The sequence below is a fragment of the Heterocephalus glaber genome, unplaced genomic scaffold, assembly GCF_053883595.1.
Source record: "Heterocephalus glaber isolate CG9 unplaced genomic scaffold, H.glaber_assembly_v1.0 deba00001481, whole genome shotgun sequence".
Classification (NCBI taxonomy): Eukaryota; Metazoa; Chordata; class Mammalia; order Rodentia; family Bathyergidae; genus Heterocephalus; species Heterocephalus glaber.
The window spans coordinates 10154508-10173187 of NW_028258317.1; the positions used below are offsets into that span (position 1 = coordinate 10154508).

Consider the following 18680-nt stretch of genomic DNA (forward strand, 5'->3'; position numbering starts at 1 on the left):
TTAAATTCCAAAAATCAGTGGGGAATGTGGGACTGCATAACCTTTGTTCCTTTTCTCCAGCCCCATTGTGATTAAATGTGAGTTAATGGATAAAGATGCTTGTTAGTTTTGGGACACTAGATAAAAATCTGTAACAGACCTAAAGTCCCAAAGTAAACTACTCAACTCCTTGTTTGCCCGGAACTGATGTTCCAGGCACCACAATTTTTAGAACAAGCTGCAAATGTCTGCTGACCATCAATACGTGACAGTTGACCACTAACCTTTGTCCCCTTTTCTTTAATTCTATATGTTAACTTCCCCCTCAACCCCCTATAAAAACAGCCTCGGACTCTGAGCCAGCTGCCTCTCTAAGCTATTTTGCTTTGGGAGTGCCATCTGGCCAGACTAATAAAGATCTGTTTTATTTTCCAACTTGTCCAGTGTGTTCCTTTCCGGGTGTTCTTCACTGCAGTCAGCTCCTCAGAGCATTTGGTAAGGCTCTCAGTCTTACACAAACATCAGAGTTTCATATGAGAAATTTCATTTTGGGAAAGGTCTCAGATTTTCCTTCCCCCTAAAGAACTAGTAATTTTTTCTGCAAGAATAATTAGAACAAAAAAACTAATAAGACAGCCCCTTTTCCTATCAGTTTATTACCAAACACAGTCCACAAAATATTCCACTTTTCATATTCCATATTTTCTTTGACTGACGTCTGTTTTTCTAGTCCATATGTTCCCAGATACTATTTTACTTTTTCTTTACTCCTTATCTGTTATATGTAAATAGGTTCAAATCTATTGTGAAATGAAGATAGAGGGAAAGGAGGGACAGTAGGAAAAAGAGAGGACCTCACATTCTCTTCATAATAGAGTTTGAAATGGCAGATTAACTGGGATTAGAGACTAAAAAGAAACCAACAATATCACACCAAGATAGATTTCTTGTTTATGAAACCCTCCTTGAATCTTAACAAACACCCTTCAAAATCAGTCACATGTATGGGTATTAAGTTAACTGAAGAATTGAAGTTTATTTTACTTGAAATCACAAATCGAAGCTTTACTACAATGTTAAAAAAGATATTACAGGTGGTTGTAATGTTAGCTCGAACTTGAGTTCCCAGTTCTACTATCAAGTATTTATAAAACTGAAAGCATGACACTTAACACATTTCCTCTTCTGTAAAATGAGGCTAATTACCACTTTCTTATGTTTCCCTCACCCTCCTCCAAATTGCATATTTTGTACTAACTCTGGAAGTTTAATTCAGCCAGATCTGAATCAGCCTAGCCTTGGCCTTTCCTTAGAACTGAAGTACCAAATTCAAAGTCCCTCCAACTGCAGCCAGGAAGCACCACCTAGTCCACTTGCCATTTGTCCATGTTTCAGCTGATAGCTATCCCAACAAAGGCCCTGAAGATAAGCCAGTATACATCTGAACAACAGGCATGCCCCCATCCCAAGAGTTTACCTTCAAGGCATCACTGAACTATGAGAAGGGACATTTGTTCTGGCCCAAAGCCTTCTATAAGGCTAACTAGACTGGTAAAATGGACCTGGAACAGGCCCCCATATTTGGAGATAACTATTCTGGGTCCATCTGATGGGAGTTTCCTGGTCTGTGAACCTTAAGAAGGCTTTCCAGAGGGTGCTCAAACATATGCAATGAACAATCTCTTTGAAATATTTCTGCTGTTTTATGTCACTAAATTTTAGGAAATTTATTACAGAAGCAGTAAGAAATTAATCCAGTCAAGAATATTTATCTTTAACACCATTCCTATAGTCATGTTTTCTGTTTCCAGTATCAAATACTGTAAAATTCCCAATTCAATCAAGGTTTCATAATGTTCTCTTTTTTAGAGACAACCCCTTAACATCCTCATTGCTTCTCAACTGGCCATGATGTTGTAGATTATTCCTCCTAGGAGTGTTTGCATTTCCAAAAAATACATGACTGTTTGGTTCCAGGGCCCTGGGGTATAGCAGATGCATATCTGGGAAGCTTGAATGTGAGGTGACCTTTTTCTCCCTCCAGATGAGACTAATTTTTGCTGATAGAGAAAACATTATTGGTAGAAATAAAAACACGTGTGTGCAAATGGAATTAATTTTGGTGTTAGCCTTCATCCTCTTTTCACTTCCTTCTCTGCTGCTCACAGGGGAAGGCCTTTTTCCAGGAGTTATCAACTTGTTTGGGGGACATGAGAGCCTGGCTGAATTCTGGGCCAGGTTTTTGCCTGTTCCTGGCTTTGCAGCACTGGCATTAGCCTGTTTTGCCTGTGAATGTCTGCCTGACAAAATATTGGAAGCAGACTTGGAATATCTTGAGGAACCTGTCAACTTGCTACTTACACATCCCAAAGTATTTAAAGTGCTTTTTGTTTATCTTACAACATTACAGAAAAAAATAATAGAAGTCAGCTCTGACTAATTGATTCATGCAGATGCGGGCATAGCACAGCTTATATTTTTATAAGACTGTTGGTAATTAGTATCTATTGGCATATCAATGATAAAAACAGTGGAGGTATTTTCATTCTTTTCAGTGGAAGAAGTGAAGACTCCATACATTTGAAGTGCTTGTAACTTACTGATAAATGGCTCCACAATGTTTTATCACTATTGCTCTCAAATCATGAATTCGCTGGCTTGACATGTTTAAAACTTCAGTGGTTATCTCAGCATGAGATAGGTCACATGAAGGAATCCTGAGACTAGTAATATATAATGGTATGATCTCTGTGTGGTCAAACCTCTGTGCTGATGTCAATCTGTATTTGCGTCTGCTCCCCAGCATAACCATCACAGATCATCAGGCATTAGACTCATTAGATGAGAAGCATATAACTTAGATCAAGTAGTACCCAACCATAACCAGTATCAGTCTATGACCTGTTAGGAACCAGGTTGCATAACAGGACAGGCAGACCAGCAAAGTTTCAGCTGTATTTACAGTCACTTCCCATCACTGGCATTACTGCCTGGGTTCCACCTCCTGTCAGTTTGGTAGCACATTAGATTCTCATAGAAGCATAAACCATACTGTGAACTGTGCATAGGAGGGATCTGAGTTGTGATTTCCTTTGAACAATTCTGAAACCTTCCTTCTCAATCCTTGTCCATAGAAAAATTGTCTTCCATAAAATCAGTTCTTGGTGTCAAAAAGGTTGGGGACTGTTGATTTATATCCCTTACATAGCAGTTCACAGTAAGTTTGTGAGCATTTAATGCTGCCCTTGATTGAGAGGCAGAGCTCAGATGGTAATTCAAACCATGGGGAGCAGCTGCAAAAACAGATGAAGGTTTGCTTGCCTGCAGCTCACCTCCTGCTGTGTGGTATTGGGCCATGGCTGGGAGATTTGGAACCATGGCTTTACATGGACGGTTGCCAATATAGACTTCTTTGAATGTTTTACAGTATCAGATTCTTGTGCCCATTCAGACCTATTGAAAGAGACATTTAAGAAATTAGATCTTGGAAAGCTCTAATTAAAAAAATGTTTCCAGGTGTTCCTGATGACCAAAAGGTGTCCAGTATATTGTTGTGAGCAAAATAAGACATGTCTATTTGAACTAGCTGAATTTATCCATGATTCCCATTTTGTCCTCACTCACTGGTCAGATTTCTTCACTCTCCTGGCATCTTTTTACTGCCTTTTTCTATTGGACAAGGTACAGTAATTCAGTGATTGATAGTGAGCAAGGCTTTCATCTGCATACTCCTGATGCTTTAAGGGCTAACCCTTGGATTGATGGAGGCAATGAGTGTACGGAATGTTTGTATCTGTAAAATGCTATTTAAATGAGACTCACATGTACATAATATTTGAGAGAACCCAGAAACCATCTTTTTCTAACTGAAGACAAAAATTTTATTCTTTGGATAGCTTAACTGCTTCTGCTCTTATGATGTCCAATGTGGCTAGACTCTAATTGCATCTATAGAACTCTACTTTTGATCAAGAGTTTTAATTTTATTGTTTCACTTGGTCCTCATAACAACTCTGCAAGGTTGCTGACACCATTCCCATGAAACAATAAAGCTTAGAGAAGGTAAATAGGTAATGTACTCCACCACAGAACCTGGTAGATCTGAGTACCAGAACTCAACATTTTTAGACTCTTTTCATCACACTTGTTTACTACTAGCTTGCAGTAGTAAACCACTATAATAAGCTTCTTCTGAGTATGGCTGATAATGGTTTTCCCTTTGTTTGGTGCTTAAGATCCAAAGGCCAGAAATTGATGTGCTCTCCATGTGCCAAGGTGCAAAGATTGGGCCAGCAATGGCCTGCTACCTGATGGCCTGCTACCTGAAGCAAGTGGTAGCCACTGTCTGAATCAAAGGGTCCAATGCCATCTTTGAAGTTCCACTCATGAAGGGGGATCTGGTTTTAACATGCATCTGCTCATTTCAGGAGCCAGCCCAGGTCCACATCTCTGGGGCTGTATGTCTTTCTGCCAATTTAAAAGAAACCTCCACAATAAGCTAAATTTCTATGTGCTTCTCTTATAGGAGGGAATGATGAATGCCTCAATAACAGCATATGCAGAGTAGCCCATGGACCAGCTGTGGAGCCACAGGAGAAGCAGTGAAAGGATGCTGGTATATGATGGGCCAAGCTATCTCATAAAGCCTCCATATGCCCTCTTGTGCTTTGTGTCCTAGAATCCAAGCATTTCCTGGCCCTTGCTCTGGGCAGGGGCTTGTATTACCCATGAGGCAGTCGAGTAACATTCCTAGGGAGAAATCTAGAAATACTTCAGGGAACATCTCACGTGGACCTGAAGCAAACTCTAACCAAAGGTCGAGTGACAATAGGCTGAGAAGAGGGTGAAATGGGGACAAAAAGAATGAGGATAAGGCAAGGATGGGTGATGGGGTTCTCCTGGTTTCTCTAGATTTGCAACTATCACAAATGATTGGATGGAAACAGGCCAAAATCCTAGTTTATAAGCATTAGGGTACATTGCTATTTTAAAATTATGGATAGTCTTGCAAATTGAGTAATCTCTTATCTCCAGTTAGGGATACCTTGGATCTCTGAATTCCTTGAAATTTCTAGGTTGCATTTTCTGTTTAAATCAGTTTAATTTGGATTTCTGATACTTGACATGAAAGTTCTAAAACCATTCTCTAGTAAGCTGCTGGCTGTAGATTTCCCATACTTCAGAAAAATTTAGAATAATGTTGTTCCTCTTTAATCCATGTATACATTATTATTTAAATCAGGTATGAGATTGAATTTAATCAAGTACCTTCTAGCATTTATTGAAATTGAGTTAATACATTTAGGCTTTTAGAACAATGCCTGGCACATAGCTTTTGCTTTATCAGAGCTAGCCATTGTTATTTTCATAACATTTTCCTCTTTCAATCTGTTAATGTGGTGAATTACATGCATTAATAGACTGATTTGTTTGTTCATCTAACTATAATAGATGAATTTCTCATATTTACTAACTTGGGTTCTATAATTTCTTTTGGAGCCAATTTAATATTTATATTGTTTTAGAATTTCACTCATATTTTCCAGAAACTTCTCATAAACTTTCACATAACCTCTTTATTTTTCTCTCAGTTTGACTTGTCAAATATTTGTCTATCTTATTTATCTTTTAAGGGGGCAAGGTCCAGCTTTTGGTTCATATGCTGGTCAAACCTGTTTTCTATTGATTCACTGAGGTACTACTTAGTTACAAGTGACTTGTGTTGATGCCCTAGATAGCGTGGCTCGGTCATATACCAATGCCCTCCTTGTCCAAGGCTAGGGAAACAAGAGTCTGCAGCCAAAGCTCTTCAAATGCTACAGGTAGGCCTTTCCAGAATAAACATTGGAAAGACAGCATGACTTGCTTTGTTAGTTTGATTTTTGTTCTTGGAAATATGAACTAGTAGCCAAACAGTAAGTGACCTCTCACTGAGACAAGATAAGGGAAATGTAGTAATTCTTTGGCCTGCCATAATTTTTCAGAGTATTTTATGAAAAGTGAAATAAAATTGAACACGCATTACTTTGAAAGAAAATCCTTAAATATGTTAGGAAAAAGACAATGAATCATTCTGAAATTGGATGACAATAAGCTTATATAAGACTAGAGAGCTAAGGCTTAGAAATTAACAAATCCTTCTTATGATTTGCTTTTCTCTCCAGCACTATCCTCTGAACCACCTAAATAAGTATATCATAATAAAAATAACATGAAAAAATGTGGACTTGGCTCAGAGTCATCTTGATGTAGTGGAAATTAAGATCAGGTAGATGTGACTATAACATTTATGTTGATGAGTGCTACTTTTGGGGTTGTCACAACTTTCCTGAGCTCCTTGTTTTGAAAACAACCAGGCCATGTACATGAAAGCATGTGGTTTAGTATCTAGGGTGAAAAGAGCCTTAAATACTCCTTGCTCTCCTCCCCAACTTTAGTAGCGCATCACACAGAAGATATGTGTGATAGTTTGTGCATATGCAGGCAAGGTTAGGCCAGAATGAAATAGGGAAAGTTGCACGAGAGGTGACATTTGTTCCTAAAAATGGTGCCTGACTTTTTATTGACAATTCAGGAGTACCTGTGGGTGGGATGAAGGCCAAGGCACCATGCTGTGTATCTAGAATGTACATCTGAGTATTTTAATAACTTAGGGGATTCTTTTATTTGCCCTAAAGGCACACATAGATGCACACATACTCACTCAAAATTATCTCTCAATCATGCCGGCATTTAGGATTCTCTCAAGTCATGTGGAGCTAAAAACACTTACTGAGTCACATCATGCTAACTCTTAAAATACCTTTGTCCAGTTGATGGAGTGTAAAACAAAGGACATGAGCCAGAATACATTTTGTGATAATTTTTTATCTTCTCTTTAGAAAAAAAAATATGTACAAAAAGCTAAGAAGAGCCAACATGGAAGTGTCAAGAAAAACATTCTGATAGATAAGGAACTCCTTCTCTCAAAGGAGGTACACATTAGTTATCACCATGCTAGAAAAATGGGATGCAGTTATAATCTCAGAACAGTAAAAAGCCACAAAGTGAAGCTGCTGCTGTGGGGCTCTAGGTTGTAGATACTCTGATACCTTTTCTGTAAAATAATACTGTCCAAACTGTAAAACATCCATTCTCATATAAAGTCCATACAATATGATATACAAAACTGTTGAGTTGGCAAGGAAGGCTGGTGCTGACTACTTGTTGAACAAAAGGCTGCAGTGTCACATGCCTGCCCCAGGACAAGATTTCAGACAGATCTTGAGTTTCTTAGGTGGACGAGGCCATTATTTAAGAAAGAATCCTACAACCCAAATACCCCCAGATCTAGGATTCTCTGCTAATTTTCAGTGTAAACTAGGTGATTTCCTTTTACCTTTTTCTAATTTTTTTGGTACTGGGGATTGAACTTGATACCTATAACTTTTGACGAAATAGCCTGATAAACAGATTGGAACACAAAGTTCTCTTTGAATATTTCTTTCCAGAATTGATTTTGAGATTTACTATTAACCAACACTGTCCTTCCTGAAACTCAAAGTTTAACTTCCATTAAAATTCAAAAATTCTGGAGGAGGCAGAAAGTGTGGTAATAAAAGTTTAAAGTGAATTGTTATATTAATTTTATTTGTGTTTATAAAACTGAGAAAAGAAGGTTTGTGTACAAATATCACAAAACAACATCAACCATTGAATAAATGTGATTCATCAATGAACACTTGAACAAGAAGAAAATTTTGTTGGTTTTAAAATTCCAGCATAAATATGTTAAAGCTGACAAAGAAAATCAGGGCAAGCTACGTCACTTTTTCATACAAAAAATGTACAAAACATTAGCCTCTAACTAGATAAACATAATACTTGTCTTCACAGTTTGACATTGAGTAACTGTGTTTTTTGAAGTATTGAACTGGAGGGTGATTAAAAAATAGTTTGTGTCCCATTAGTCATCTCAGGTGACTTCAGTCATGGAGGCCGAGTGATTCTGCAAAGCAAACACAAGCAGACATAGTCTTAGATTGGGTTTACAAAACCCTGGACACACTCATCCCTGAATATTTCCTTTCTTTTTTGTCTCCTAGAATTTGATATTCCTTCTTCCTAATGCTCTTCCAAGGTTTCTCAAATTCCATTACTTGCTCATTTAAATTTTCCCTGACTTTTCCCACACTAGGATCATTTCTTCAACTAAACTTTTCTCTATGTAACTCTTTCTTATTCTTAAGTATTTTCTAATATAAGCATTATTCAGAATAACTTCAGCTGCATCCTATGCTTTCTTAATGTTTTTAATATTGAACAATTTCAATGTTAAAATATTTCCATATGATTTAATCTTTGGCTCATGAGTTCTATAGAAATGTATTTAATATTTTCAAAAGGATGGGAGATTTTTTTGGTTTGATTTTCATTCCTTTCATTTTTTTCTGGAGCATGTGGTCTGCATAATTCAGAGCCATTAAAATTTCTTATGATTTTCCTAGTGGCCTTAGACATGATTTGTTTTTATGTTTCTTGTGTTTTGAAGTAATAATTTATATCCTTACTCTGTTTTGTTTGCTTTTTATTAATTGCTGAGAGAAATGTGGTAAAAATCTATGATTTCAGACATGTGCATTTTCCTTGTAATTCTGTCAATCTTTTTTTACAGAACTTGTTAGTGTGACCCCAGGGTCTTGTCTTTTTTGTTCAAACTTAAAACCCAAAGATCTTGTACATGGAATTGGCAAATATCTTAAGAAACTTTCATCTAATTGGTTATTATTGGTTTCCTAATTCTAATTTTTTTTAGAACAGTGATGATTTATATTATATTCTTGAGAGCTCCACTGTACATTTTTAGAAGCTGAGTACTTTATATTTTTCACGGTACTCTTGCTTTCCATTTTTGAGAAACTGGAGTTTGAGGCATTTCTTGCCCTGAAAAATAAAAACAAATAACCTTTTTCTTTTACATTCCTTTTACAATATGGTTTCCATTCTTTTGTTGTTCTTTTCAACACCTACATCATTTATATGTTAATATGATTCCATCTAAGAATAACCAGGAGGTCAGGGATTTAGTTCAGTGGTTCCAGCGCCTGCCTTGCAAGCACAAGGTTCTGAGTTCTATCCCCGGTACCAAAAAAAAAAAGGAATAACTGGGAAAGACACAGAAATTCAATATCCTAAGACAAATAGTTATTTTGAGTAGATTTGTTTAAAACTGTATTTTTTCTATTTATAATATAAAGTCTATGATATCACCAATTTTGAATCAAAGGTCCTTCAGAATTATCTGGAAATAGTAATTTTTTTCTCACCCCACACTTGCTGAACCAAAATTCTTTGGGTAAGGATCCAGGCATCTGTGGTCTCAACAACAATTGCATTTTTCTTTTGTGCAGTTGGAGAAAAAGTATTCCCCCAAGTGGAAAGCACAGGGAGACTCCATACCACATCCAGCATGAGTTAACAAAATTTCTTCAGTTCTGATTCAATTTTTTTCTTCAGGTGAATGTGGGCATTGGGGTACAGAATGTGAGTAGCTAAAATTGGGATCGCAGTGACTCTTTACAATCATAAAATAATACTTTGGAAATTTGACCTATTTTTGATGTTTGAATTTTCTATAATTCATTTTCTTGGTTCTTAGTACTTGGGAAAGATTTTAGAATATGTTCCCTTCTCAAACAACTACACTGAGAGGAATGCCAGAAAGCAAATATTCAAGTGTTAATTTATGTCTTAAACAAAGACAGAACTGTAGCTTTGGGGGCTCTGTGTAACAAAGAGGAAAGAATGTCTCAGGAGGAAGAAACAGGCTGTTTGGGTCCCTCCCTACTCAGGAGCTTCTCTATATGATATTCTGAGTGATGGGATGGATTTCAAGTGTATTAGTGTGTGCCTTAAAGAGAACTTCTAGCCTTCTCTCAAATCCCCAGAGATTCTCTCCTGGGAAGATAGTTCTATTAAAAAATTACAAAGAAGTACTTCCCCCGCCCCCCGTATCAGGGATTGAACTCAGGACCTCGAGCTTGTGAGGCAGGTGCAGCACCACTGAGCTGAATCCTCAGGCCCACAAAGAAGTACATTTTAATGGAAACCCTGGCTTATCAGAGGTGTACCTGAAGTTCTTACCCAGAAGGTAAAATGTAGAAGATACTTATTTTGGAAGACCTGTAGCTCAGGTCTTGTGGCATGTTTCCATATTCAAGGGTGAGATTGTAGATTTCATGAAGGAATTTTACTAGAATGAAATCTCAGGCCATGCAGTATAGTAATAGAGCAAGCATAGACTTTGGAACTTGAGCATGTTACTTAAACTCTGAATCTTAATTTCTTCATCTATAACATAGGATAATAATATGGAGAACAGGACTATTCTGAGAATTAAATGAGATAGTTCTTAATAACTACTAGTTCTCTTTTCTTGACCAACAAATAAAGGGTATAATTTCTTCACTATCCATGGAGAAATATTTGATACTACAAGCAGATGCTTGTTTACTTGGGATCTCCCAGCAAAGGTGAAACTTTTATCTGTCTTGAGAATAGCAGTTTTTGCAAACTCTTTGGTTCTTCGTTTTTTAATGTCAGCAGACCTCCATCCCCAACCCAGCTGATGTTCATGTGTGTTCTGGATATTGCTTGGCCTGGACAACTATTAACAGTCCTGAAGTGGACAGAAAGAAATCTCAGAAAGGCCTTAGACAGAGGGTAATGCCTGAGCAGAGTTGGGAAGAATGATTAGGGGCAAATATTCTTTGACCAGGATATTCAGGGAACGTCATTTGCAAGGATGCATGATTAATAAGTTTGTGGGTATCAGCAAGTATTTTTGGTCCCTTTAAAAATTCACCCTTTGTCTTCATTTACTTTATCTCAAAAAATAGTGTTTCTTTTGATCTCTGGGACCAGGAAACTAATGCTGGATAGTAAAGGAAAGCTAGAAAGATCACATTTTGCCATTTTATTGTAAAGTGTTTTACTGTTTAATGTTTTAATGTTATTTACTAAACTGTCATTCAACATGTATCAACAAGCTGTAAAAAAATAAATCAGAAATAAATTTTTCAATATGCTATTTCCAATTAGACCATGCAAAATGTTCACTTTAATTCAAGACAAGGGAAAACAAGCCAAAAAAATACTTGGCATTACACTTAATAGTGAGCCCTAAGTATCTTTCCAAAAATGGAAATAATTTCATTGTTTTTTCCTGTGGCTCATTAATACAATTAAAATTAACTGAAAGTTAAAATATATTAGTATAGCTTATATCAGAAAGATGTCTGATAGTCAATCTTTAAATAATGAAAATATTTCATACTGCACTGAAATATAATTACAAGGGGGAAATGATTTGTTTTTTCTTTGCATTATCTATAAAAATAGTAACAAGATATTAAATATAAACAAGATTTCAAGATAACCAGACTATAGTGGAGAACAAACATTTTAGTAGGATCCCACATACTTGAAAAAAACAGCATTCTAACTAAAATATTATTTTATTATTGTTTCATTAGCTGTCATTATTGTTCTATTAGGTGTTCTCCTGTTTGCTCAAAGAACTCTTAGTCATCCCAGCTTTTCCACTTCCTAGCATGGGGCAAGTAATTTAATAACGCTGACTTGATAGTATTTTTATTTTTAATCTGCGAAATGGGAATTATCTATTAAATATGGTGGTTGAATGAGTATGTATTTGTAAAGCACTTAGCAACTTTCTGTAAGCAAAAGTCAGTGCCTCATATTATCTTTCTAGGCTTTCAACTAGCAGGTCTTCTCCAAGGCTTTCCTTAGATTTTTTTCCCTTAAATTTAGATTTGTACAGCACTTAAGGCATCAGATCAAAAATATTTGAAAGAAAATTCTGTGTACTTTGTACATGTGGAGAACTTCTTTCTTTGTTACTGTTCCCTAAATAATACAGTATAGTAACAATCAGTATTTACATTGTATTAGGTGTAAGAAGTACTCCAGAGATGATGTAAAGTAGTATATGGGAGTTTATGCAAAGGGTATTCGCAGATACTACACCATTTTATGTAAATGTCTGGAGCAAATTTGCACCCTGGTGTCCTCTGGAGTTCTTGGAACCCATCTCCTGTGGATGCCAAGGAACAACTGTGCTGTCCAGGAATAATTAGTTAATAAATCAAATTGGCCTTCTACATTAATAGTCCAAATCTCATGAATGTGATAGTACATTGGAGTTCAAAGTATTCTAAAGTGGCTTGGGTTTAAAGTAAACTTTACTAAGAAATTCTTGAGGATTTATGACTGCCAGCCCCCAGTTGAACTCAGGACTTCTTAAAAAAGGCTGTAAAGATTTCTTTCTTGAGAGCATTTACAATGAATGAATCAGATTCTTATTGATGCTGGTGGATTCAGTGGTGTCCTATCTCTAGAGTGGGAAAGAATTGGTTGACTTACAAAGGTATCATAGCCTGTGGGTTTAGTTTGTTAAAACCACCGTTAGTATACCTGTGCACTTAAGGTTTCCAGAGGGCTTTCTATCCTTGGGAAAGCCATTAGGGGTACTCCACGGGAATCCTCAGATTTGGGTTTGGAAGGAGATCCTTGTGTTCCTTTAAAGTTATGAACCACACACATTCCCTGCAGGATAAGGGGAAAGAAGATTGGGGTCAGACTGCAGCCATCAATGCCTGACCATCTCTGAAGGTGGCAAGGCCTTTCCCTGTGACTATCATCACCATCGGGACTTTTTTTTTTCTTTGAATGGATGGGTAGGAATGAGGAGAAGACGTGTGATATCTGCTGAGAACATTTTCAATGCTTAGGAAGCATCTCTTTGTTCACCAGATAGCCACAGGCAATCATTCCACGCCACTGAACCAGTTTTGTCAGCTGTAAAATGGGAATAGGAGTATCTCCCTAATAGACTTGTAACAAGTAAAGATGATGAATTTAAATCACCTCTTAATCATGAACATTTATTGAGGACCACAATGGATGTGGCACTGTCTTGACAGTTTTACTTCATTTTACTTAAGCCACCCACCAGTTTTCTACAGAAGATAATCTTATGAAATCTGGCACAGATAAAGGAACTTAGATAACTTGTTCAAGGTCACACAAAGATTTAAACTCCAGAGCCCCTAAATCACACCACCATACTATTTTGCCACTTAACAAGTGACAAATATATAGCTACTACTCAGTCAATGTTGGCTGGTCTTTATTTTTTCTACATGAGAGGATCATCTTCAAGTATGTGACTATTATTTACCTGGATTAAATAACTCACAAGTGGTAGTTTTCTTTTATTTCTATCATTTAAAAACATCCCCTCTGAATTATTACTCACTTTTCATTATTTTCTACCAGAGTCAGAAATAACTTGGTTTTTTATCATCTTCCCTGCTCTTTTTGCTCATGTACTCATTACTTGCCTCTTTCTATGTATCTTTCATTATTGTGCATCTTTGTTTCTACATGTAGGGTTTTTTAATCTTTCTTGTCATTTTTCAAACCATGCAGAACATTTACGTAAACACTGCTTATCTGGATCACTTCTATCTTACTGTACAGAAATTTAAACTTTTTCCATTTAGGAAATGGAACAAAACAACAGATATAAGGGCCTTGGAGTTGAGAGACCGAGGTCTGATTCATGGCTTATTGCTTGGGCAGCTATTGGATGAATTACTTACTTTGAGCCTCACTTTCTTAATCTCTAAAATGAGGATAAAAATATTACTAAGTTTGTCCTAGGAACACATACTTTGATGTATATTGAATGCAAAGTGTGTAATTACCTCAACAAATACTTTCTTTTCCTTTTCTTCCATTCTTTCTGAGAAACACAAACAGATAACATAATATTGATCATATGCAGCCAGTATGCTGCTATTCTATTTTTATGTTTTTTTCTTTCTATCTGCTCTCCAAATCTCTGCTCTGGAATACCTCCATTCTCCTCCTAAACATGCTTTCTCTTTCTTTTTTCAGCTCAGTATGTATGTCTCTGAGGTATGTGCCTCTGCCTACATGCAGGCAGATTAGTCTTTATCATGCCAGAGCCGTTCAATAGCAGATATGGATCATAGGCAAAGGTCATTTGGGGAAAACAAATTTTGACATCAGTTGGGAAATCACCTGAAACCAATAACAGAGCAAATCATAACTGAGTGTTAAAAAAACAGGGCTGCTATTACTCAGAAAAAAACAAGTTCAAAGTTACAATAGAATTGGTAGTGAGGTGCCAACAAGCATAAAGGTTTTTGCAGGTATCATCTCACAGAAACTTGATAAAATTGCTTGGGATTCTCAGAACTGCTCTTTATTTGTAACTGGAGATGATGCTTTTTAGTACTGGTGGATATTGAAATTGTTTGGCTTTTCCTTGGAACCCAAGTCTTCATTTATTTACCACTGAACTCCCTTTGAAGCACTTCATTTAAAGTCACCTCTAGTTTTCCTCTCTTAAAAAAAAGCTTTCCTGGAGAAATACCTCTTATGAGATGTCAACATCTTAGGACCAGTTCAGTACCCCTTTTCTGGTAACTTCACCAAGAGAATTTGCATTTCAGTGTCTCATCTTTCACAATAGAAAAAAGTGAATCTTTTCAAAGTAATACTGAATTATAATAAAGGTTCACAAACAGTGTTCTGAATAAATGTGTGAGCATTTTCTGTGTGCATCTTAGTAGGAAAAAAAGTTGGGAAGCTGAGTTAGAGGATAGCACAGGCATATGTGTACTATGTAAGGTGGGGAGGCAGAGTGCAGGTAAAGAAAAGCAGTTTGGTGACTGGAAAATCAGGTGATGTGTGAAGTCATGAGGGGACTTCATCTGCAAAGGGCAGAATAGGAAGAGAGATGTCTTTTGAGACCATGATGGCTTTTTTCTCCGCAGGGAAGCTTTCTGACTATTGATAGGAGATTTATTTCATGCAAAATATTTTGGTTCCCAGGCCTGGAGACTTATTGTAAATTCTTCAGGAGCTACTTTAAATTTATTTTAAAATTTGAAGGAAAACTTAAAAACCCCTGCACTCTGTGGTATCCCATGTAATGGAATACAGCATTGCAATAAGAAGAATGAATTATCGATACATTGTACAACATGAATGGGTGTCAAAATAATTGTACTGCATGAGAGGTACTAGAAGAATAGTACATATTATGTGCTTCTGTTGATATAAAACCCTGAAAAGGCAAACTAACATAGAATGACAGAAGATCGGTGGTTCTCTGGGATGAGGGGAATGAAAGGAGGGAGAGATATCGGTGAAACTGTAGGTCAAATTTGTCAAATTGGACACTTTATGTGCCATGGGTATATGCCTGCTGTACCTCAGTAAAACTATGAAAAAAGGAAAAACAAAACTAAATGAATATAAATTGTTTTTTCCAATGCAACTGGGGTTAAGGGATTTTGTATGTGAACAGGTGTCCAAGCCCCACCTATTTGAACATCTAAAACATTATCAGAAATGGAAAAAATATGGAGAAAACTGAGTTAACCGAGACTGTTCTCATTAATTTGTGGTGGAAATAGGATGTTCAAGAGGTAGGCCCAGGTAATAAGTCTAAAAAAGAGTTGGTGTGATTAGCTGCAATGTTTATATTTCTGAGCAGATGTGCATACTGTAATGACTCTTGCACTAGAACTGAGTTTCTCAGGATGCTGGGGAGAAGTTGCCTGCTTCTACCAGTGCTCTTACCTTTCCTAAAACACCTACAGTAAATACCGAAAGAAGACTGGTTTGAAGGCACCTCACATTACTAGTCTGCCCAGGCCCAATCACTAGCCCAGTGTTCAAGGAAATGGAGAAGGACGCACTTGTTGGAGCAGTCTTGTCCCTGACCCCCAGAAAGAACCTGGCCCATTACATTTCTGAAAGAAAAGTGCTCTAAAATAACCCTCGCAGCAAAAGGATGCACGATATCTGGAGAATAGCATCACAAGGGTGGGACAGAGCTCACCATAACCTGAGACATCCTTTTAGGGCATATTGGAGGAAACCAGGTAGAATGAAAGAAGCTGACCTACCAGAAACAAAGCCACTGCACTGCCGAGGATGAAGCCTGCTATCACATCTGAACAGTGGTTCCGATATTCAGAGACTCGGTTGAGGCCAGTCAGGAAGGCTGTGCAGAGGGTACCTAGGCACAGCACTGGCTTGGCCAGTCGGCTGCTCTTTGTCTTGATTGTGCTTGTGATGTACATCTGGAGGGAGAGTGAAATCAAGGAGTGACCACATGTCCCCTTCACACTGCTGAATACACATGCATGCACTCCTATACCCCTGCACGTGGGCAGGGGCTGTGCCAAAGCACCCATACCAATTACTTTCCCCAAACAAGTCCACTAACTTACCCAGTAAGAAGTTTAGATAGGAAACTAGTGCAGCAATGGCAATGAGCAGGTGTGCATTAATCAGTCCTTTCTATTCTAGTGGTCATGGGAACAGAAATCACGGTGATTGACATAGAAATGTGTATAGTAATGATTGGATAGAGAACACACAGTTTTTATGCAAGAAATCAGAAAATCATTTGGTGGTATTTAGGAAACCCAGAAACCCTTTTATTTACCAAATAAAGCTATGAGAATGAATTCTATGGTGAAGAAGACCAAGTAGGTAAGCAATTATACATTTTGCCTTTTTTGTTCCTCATCGTTTTACCTGCTTCTCCACACTTTCAGGCAATAATATAAAAGTGCTAACTGACTAATTGATAAACTGAATTAGTACGGCCAAACTACTGTCATGCAAATGGGTCTTAGTTGTGCTGGGCAGTTGATTCCTACTTTTGTTGGAATAGTTGTGATCAGTTCCATCTATTCATTTGCTCCAAGTGTTTTAAAATATTAAACTTTTCCATGTGTGCCACATACAAAAGGATAATGGCTGACATTTCATTCTAAGGAGCTGGGTAAGACTCTTAAGTTTCATAAGCTTAGTTAACAAACGTGTCCCTGCTGGTCTAGTTAGGAAGATCTGCCTCTTTCAAATGAGACCACCAATGACAATAGTTACAAAGCACCACTAGATGGCACCATGAACCCATCATTTCTTAACTGTGCTGCATTTAGTAACTGAAAATAGGCTGACGCTAGAATTATAGCATATAGTAGATATGCCCTGAACACATGTGTCTCATTATTCTATGTAATGAATGTCTTACAAAATGGTTAGATCAAAGTAACATAAATTAAGCCAGGCATGGCGACACACGCTTGAATCCTCCAAGCACCCTGGGAGGCTAAAGCAGGAGAATTGCAAACTTAAACCCAGCCTGGGCAACTTAGCAAGATCCTGTCTCAAAATTTTTTTAAAAAAATTAAAAATCTGAGGATTTAGCTCAATGTGAAGCTCCTAAATTCAATCTTCAATACCAATGCAGAAAAAGTTACATAAATTACAGCATATCGTTACGTATTCTGGACTGTAAGGGAAATATTACTTGAAATCTTTACTATATATAATTTAGTTTTTATATTCTTATATACGTTTAGTTATATCTTTAAAAAAACCTTTCCTATAAGAAGGTGAACTATTAAGGGCATGGGCTTATGGATAGTATTCTTCATGGTATTTCCTAGTTCCCAGAAAATATTTCTTGAGTGGGTTTTTGTGTTTCTTTTTCTATTGACAATGATTATACATATTTATCAGGTACAATGTGATATTTTGATATATGTACGCTACACACTGTATAATGATCAAATCAGGATAATTAGCATATGCATCATTCTTGAGCAATTTCTAAAGCCATTTAACACGTAACAGGCTCAGAAAATGTTTGTACAATGAGAATCTTATATTAGGGTTTATCTGATTATAGTCTGTTTGTAAGGCATGATTTGAATTGGATTATATCTGAATCCTTGACAACATATACTTTAGCAGCATCTATTCTGTGTGTGTGCTGACTGTATCTGTTTCCTTCTTCCTCATTGAAGTTTATGTCTCGCTGGATGGTGAAGCAGTGGTTTATTTTAAGTAACAGATTTATTTTTATAATGACACTATTAACATTAATTTCATACAGCAATGACTTGAATCTGATAAAAATACAAGATGAGGCACAGAAGTAAACTGCTTTATACATATTAGGTTCTAGGTAATTAGGACAAATCAGTATTCTGAAAATTGGTAAATATGCAGGGTGCCTCAGAGGGCTTTCTTTGTTTAAAAAATGCTTGGCATAGACTTTTCTTGGTAAAAAGCAATGAAGTCTAAGCAAGCATAGTTAATCTGCTTTGTAATCTGAGGCATCTGTATTATTTGTGTTCACATTTCCTTAGTGTCCGAGCAGTTGAAATCACTTTATCATGTATTCATTAAAGAGTAAATCTAAAAGGAATAAGTAGGAGACTCAGTTTGGATAGTTGGTGTTTAGCAAAATGATCCCTACATGAGACCCTGTAGACGACACAAAAATGTATCTGTTCCAGGTTCTGTGAAAGAGAATACTCACCAAATTATTTTAACCTGCTACACAGACCAGATCTGCAGTCAGCCTCCCCTGTACACACACTCCAGGGGGAATGGTAGGAGCCTGCCCCAGGGAAAGGGGCAAAGGCACATCCAGAATTGGAAGAATGGACAGTTTGACAGAAATCTTCCCTCCGCCTTCTCCTTCTTCCATTGTTCACTGAGAATCACTAGACTAGTCATATCCTGAATATAAGATAAATTAAAAGAAAGGAATCTTTCTGACTAACATTTGCACCTCC

General features: G+C 37.0%; 1 protein-coding gene and 1 pseudogene across 7 annotated transcripts in view; one reads left to right on the plus strand and one right to left on the minus strand.

Annotated features, from left to right (window-relative positions):
* Positions 1-1072: 1072 nt before the first annotated feature.
* The window catches only part of Plppr1 (phospholipid phosphatase related 1), a 300303-nt gene continuing 282695 nt past the window's right edge, over positions 1073-18680 (minus strand). For 5 of the 6 annotated variants that reach the window (XM_021261201.2, XM_004848219.3, XM_087184235.1 and 2 more), the window contains 3 exons: positions 15987-16163; positions 12454-12585; positions 1073-7966 (listed from right to left, as the gene is read on the minus strand). In XM_021261201.2, coding sequence (XP_021116860.1) covers positions 7934-7966; positions 12454-12585; positions 15987-16163 — 342 coding nt within the window. In that variant the 3' untranslated portion in view covers positions 1073-7933. The remainder of the gene's footprint in view (positions 7967-12453; positions 12586-15986; positions 16164-18680) is intronic. The other variant, XM_087184236.1, reaches the window with a different exon arrangement.
* LOC147825809 (acyl-coenzyme A amino acid N-acyltransferase 2-like) lies at positions 1366-10056 on the plus strand (annotated as a pseudogene). The gene is made up of 5 exons (XR_015439963.1): positions 1366-1647; positions 1945-2350; positions 4215-4322; positions 4407-4440; positions 4478-10056. The product of XR_015439963.1 is annotated as an acyl-coenzyme A amino acid N-acyltransferase 2-like (transcript).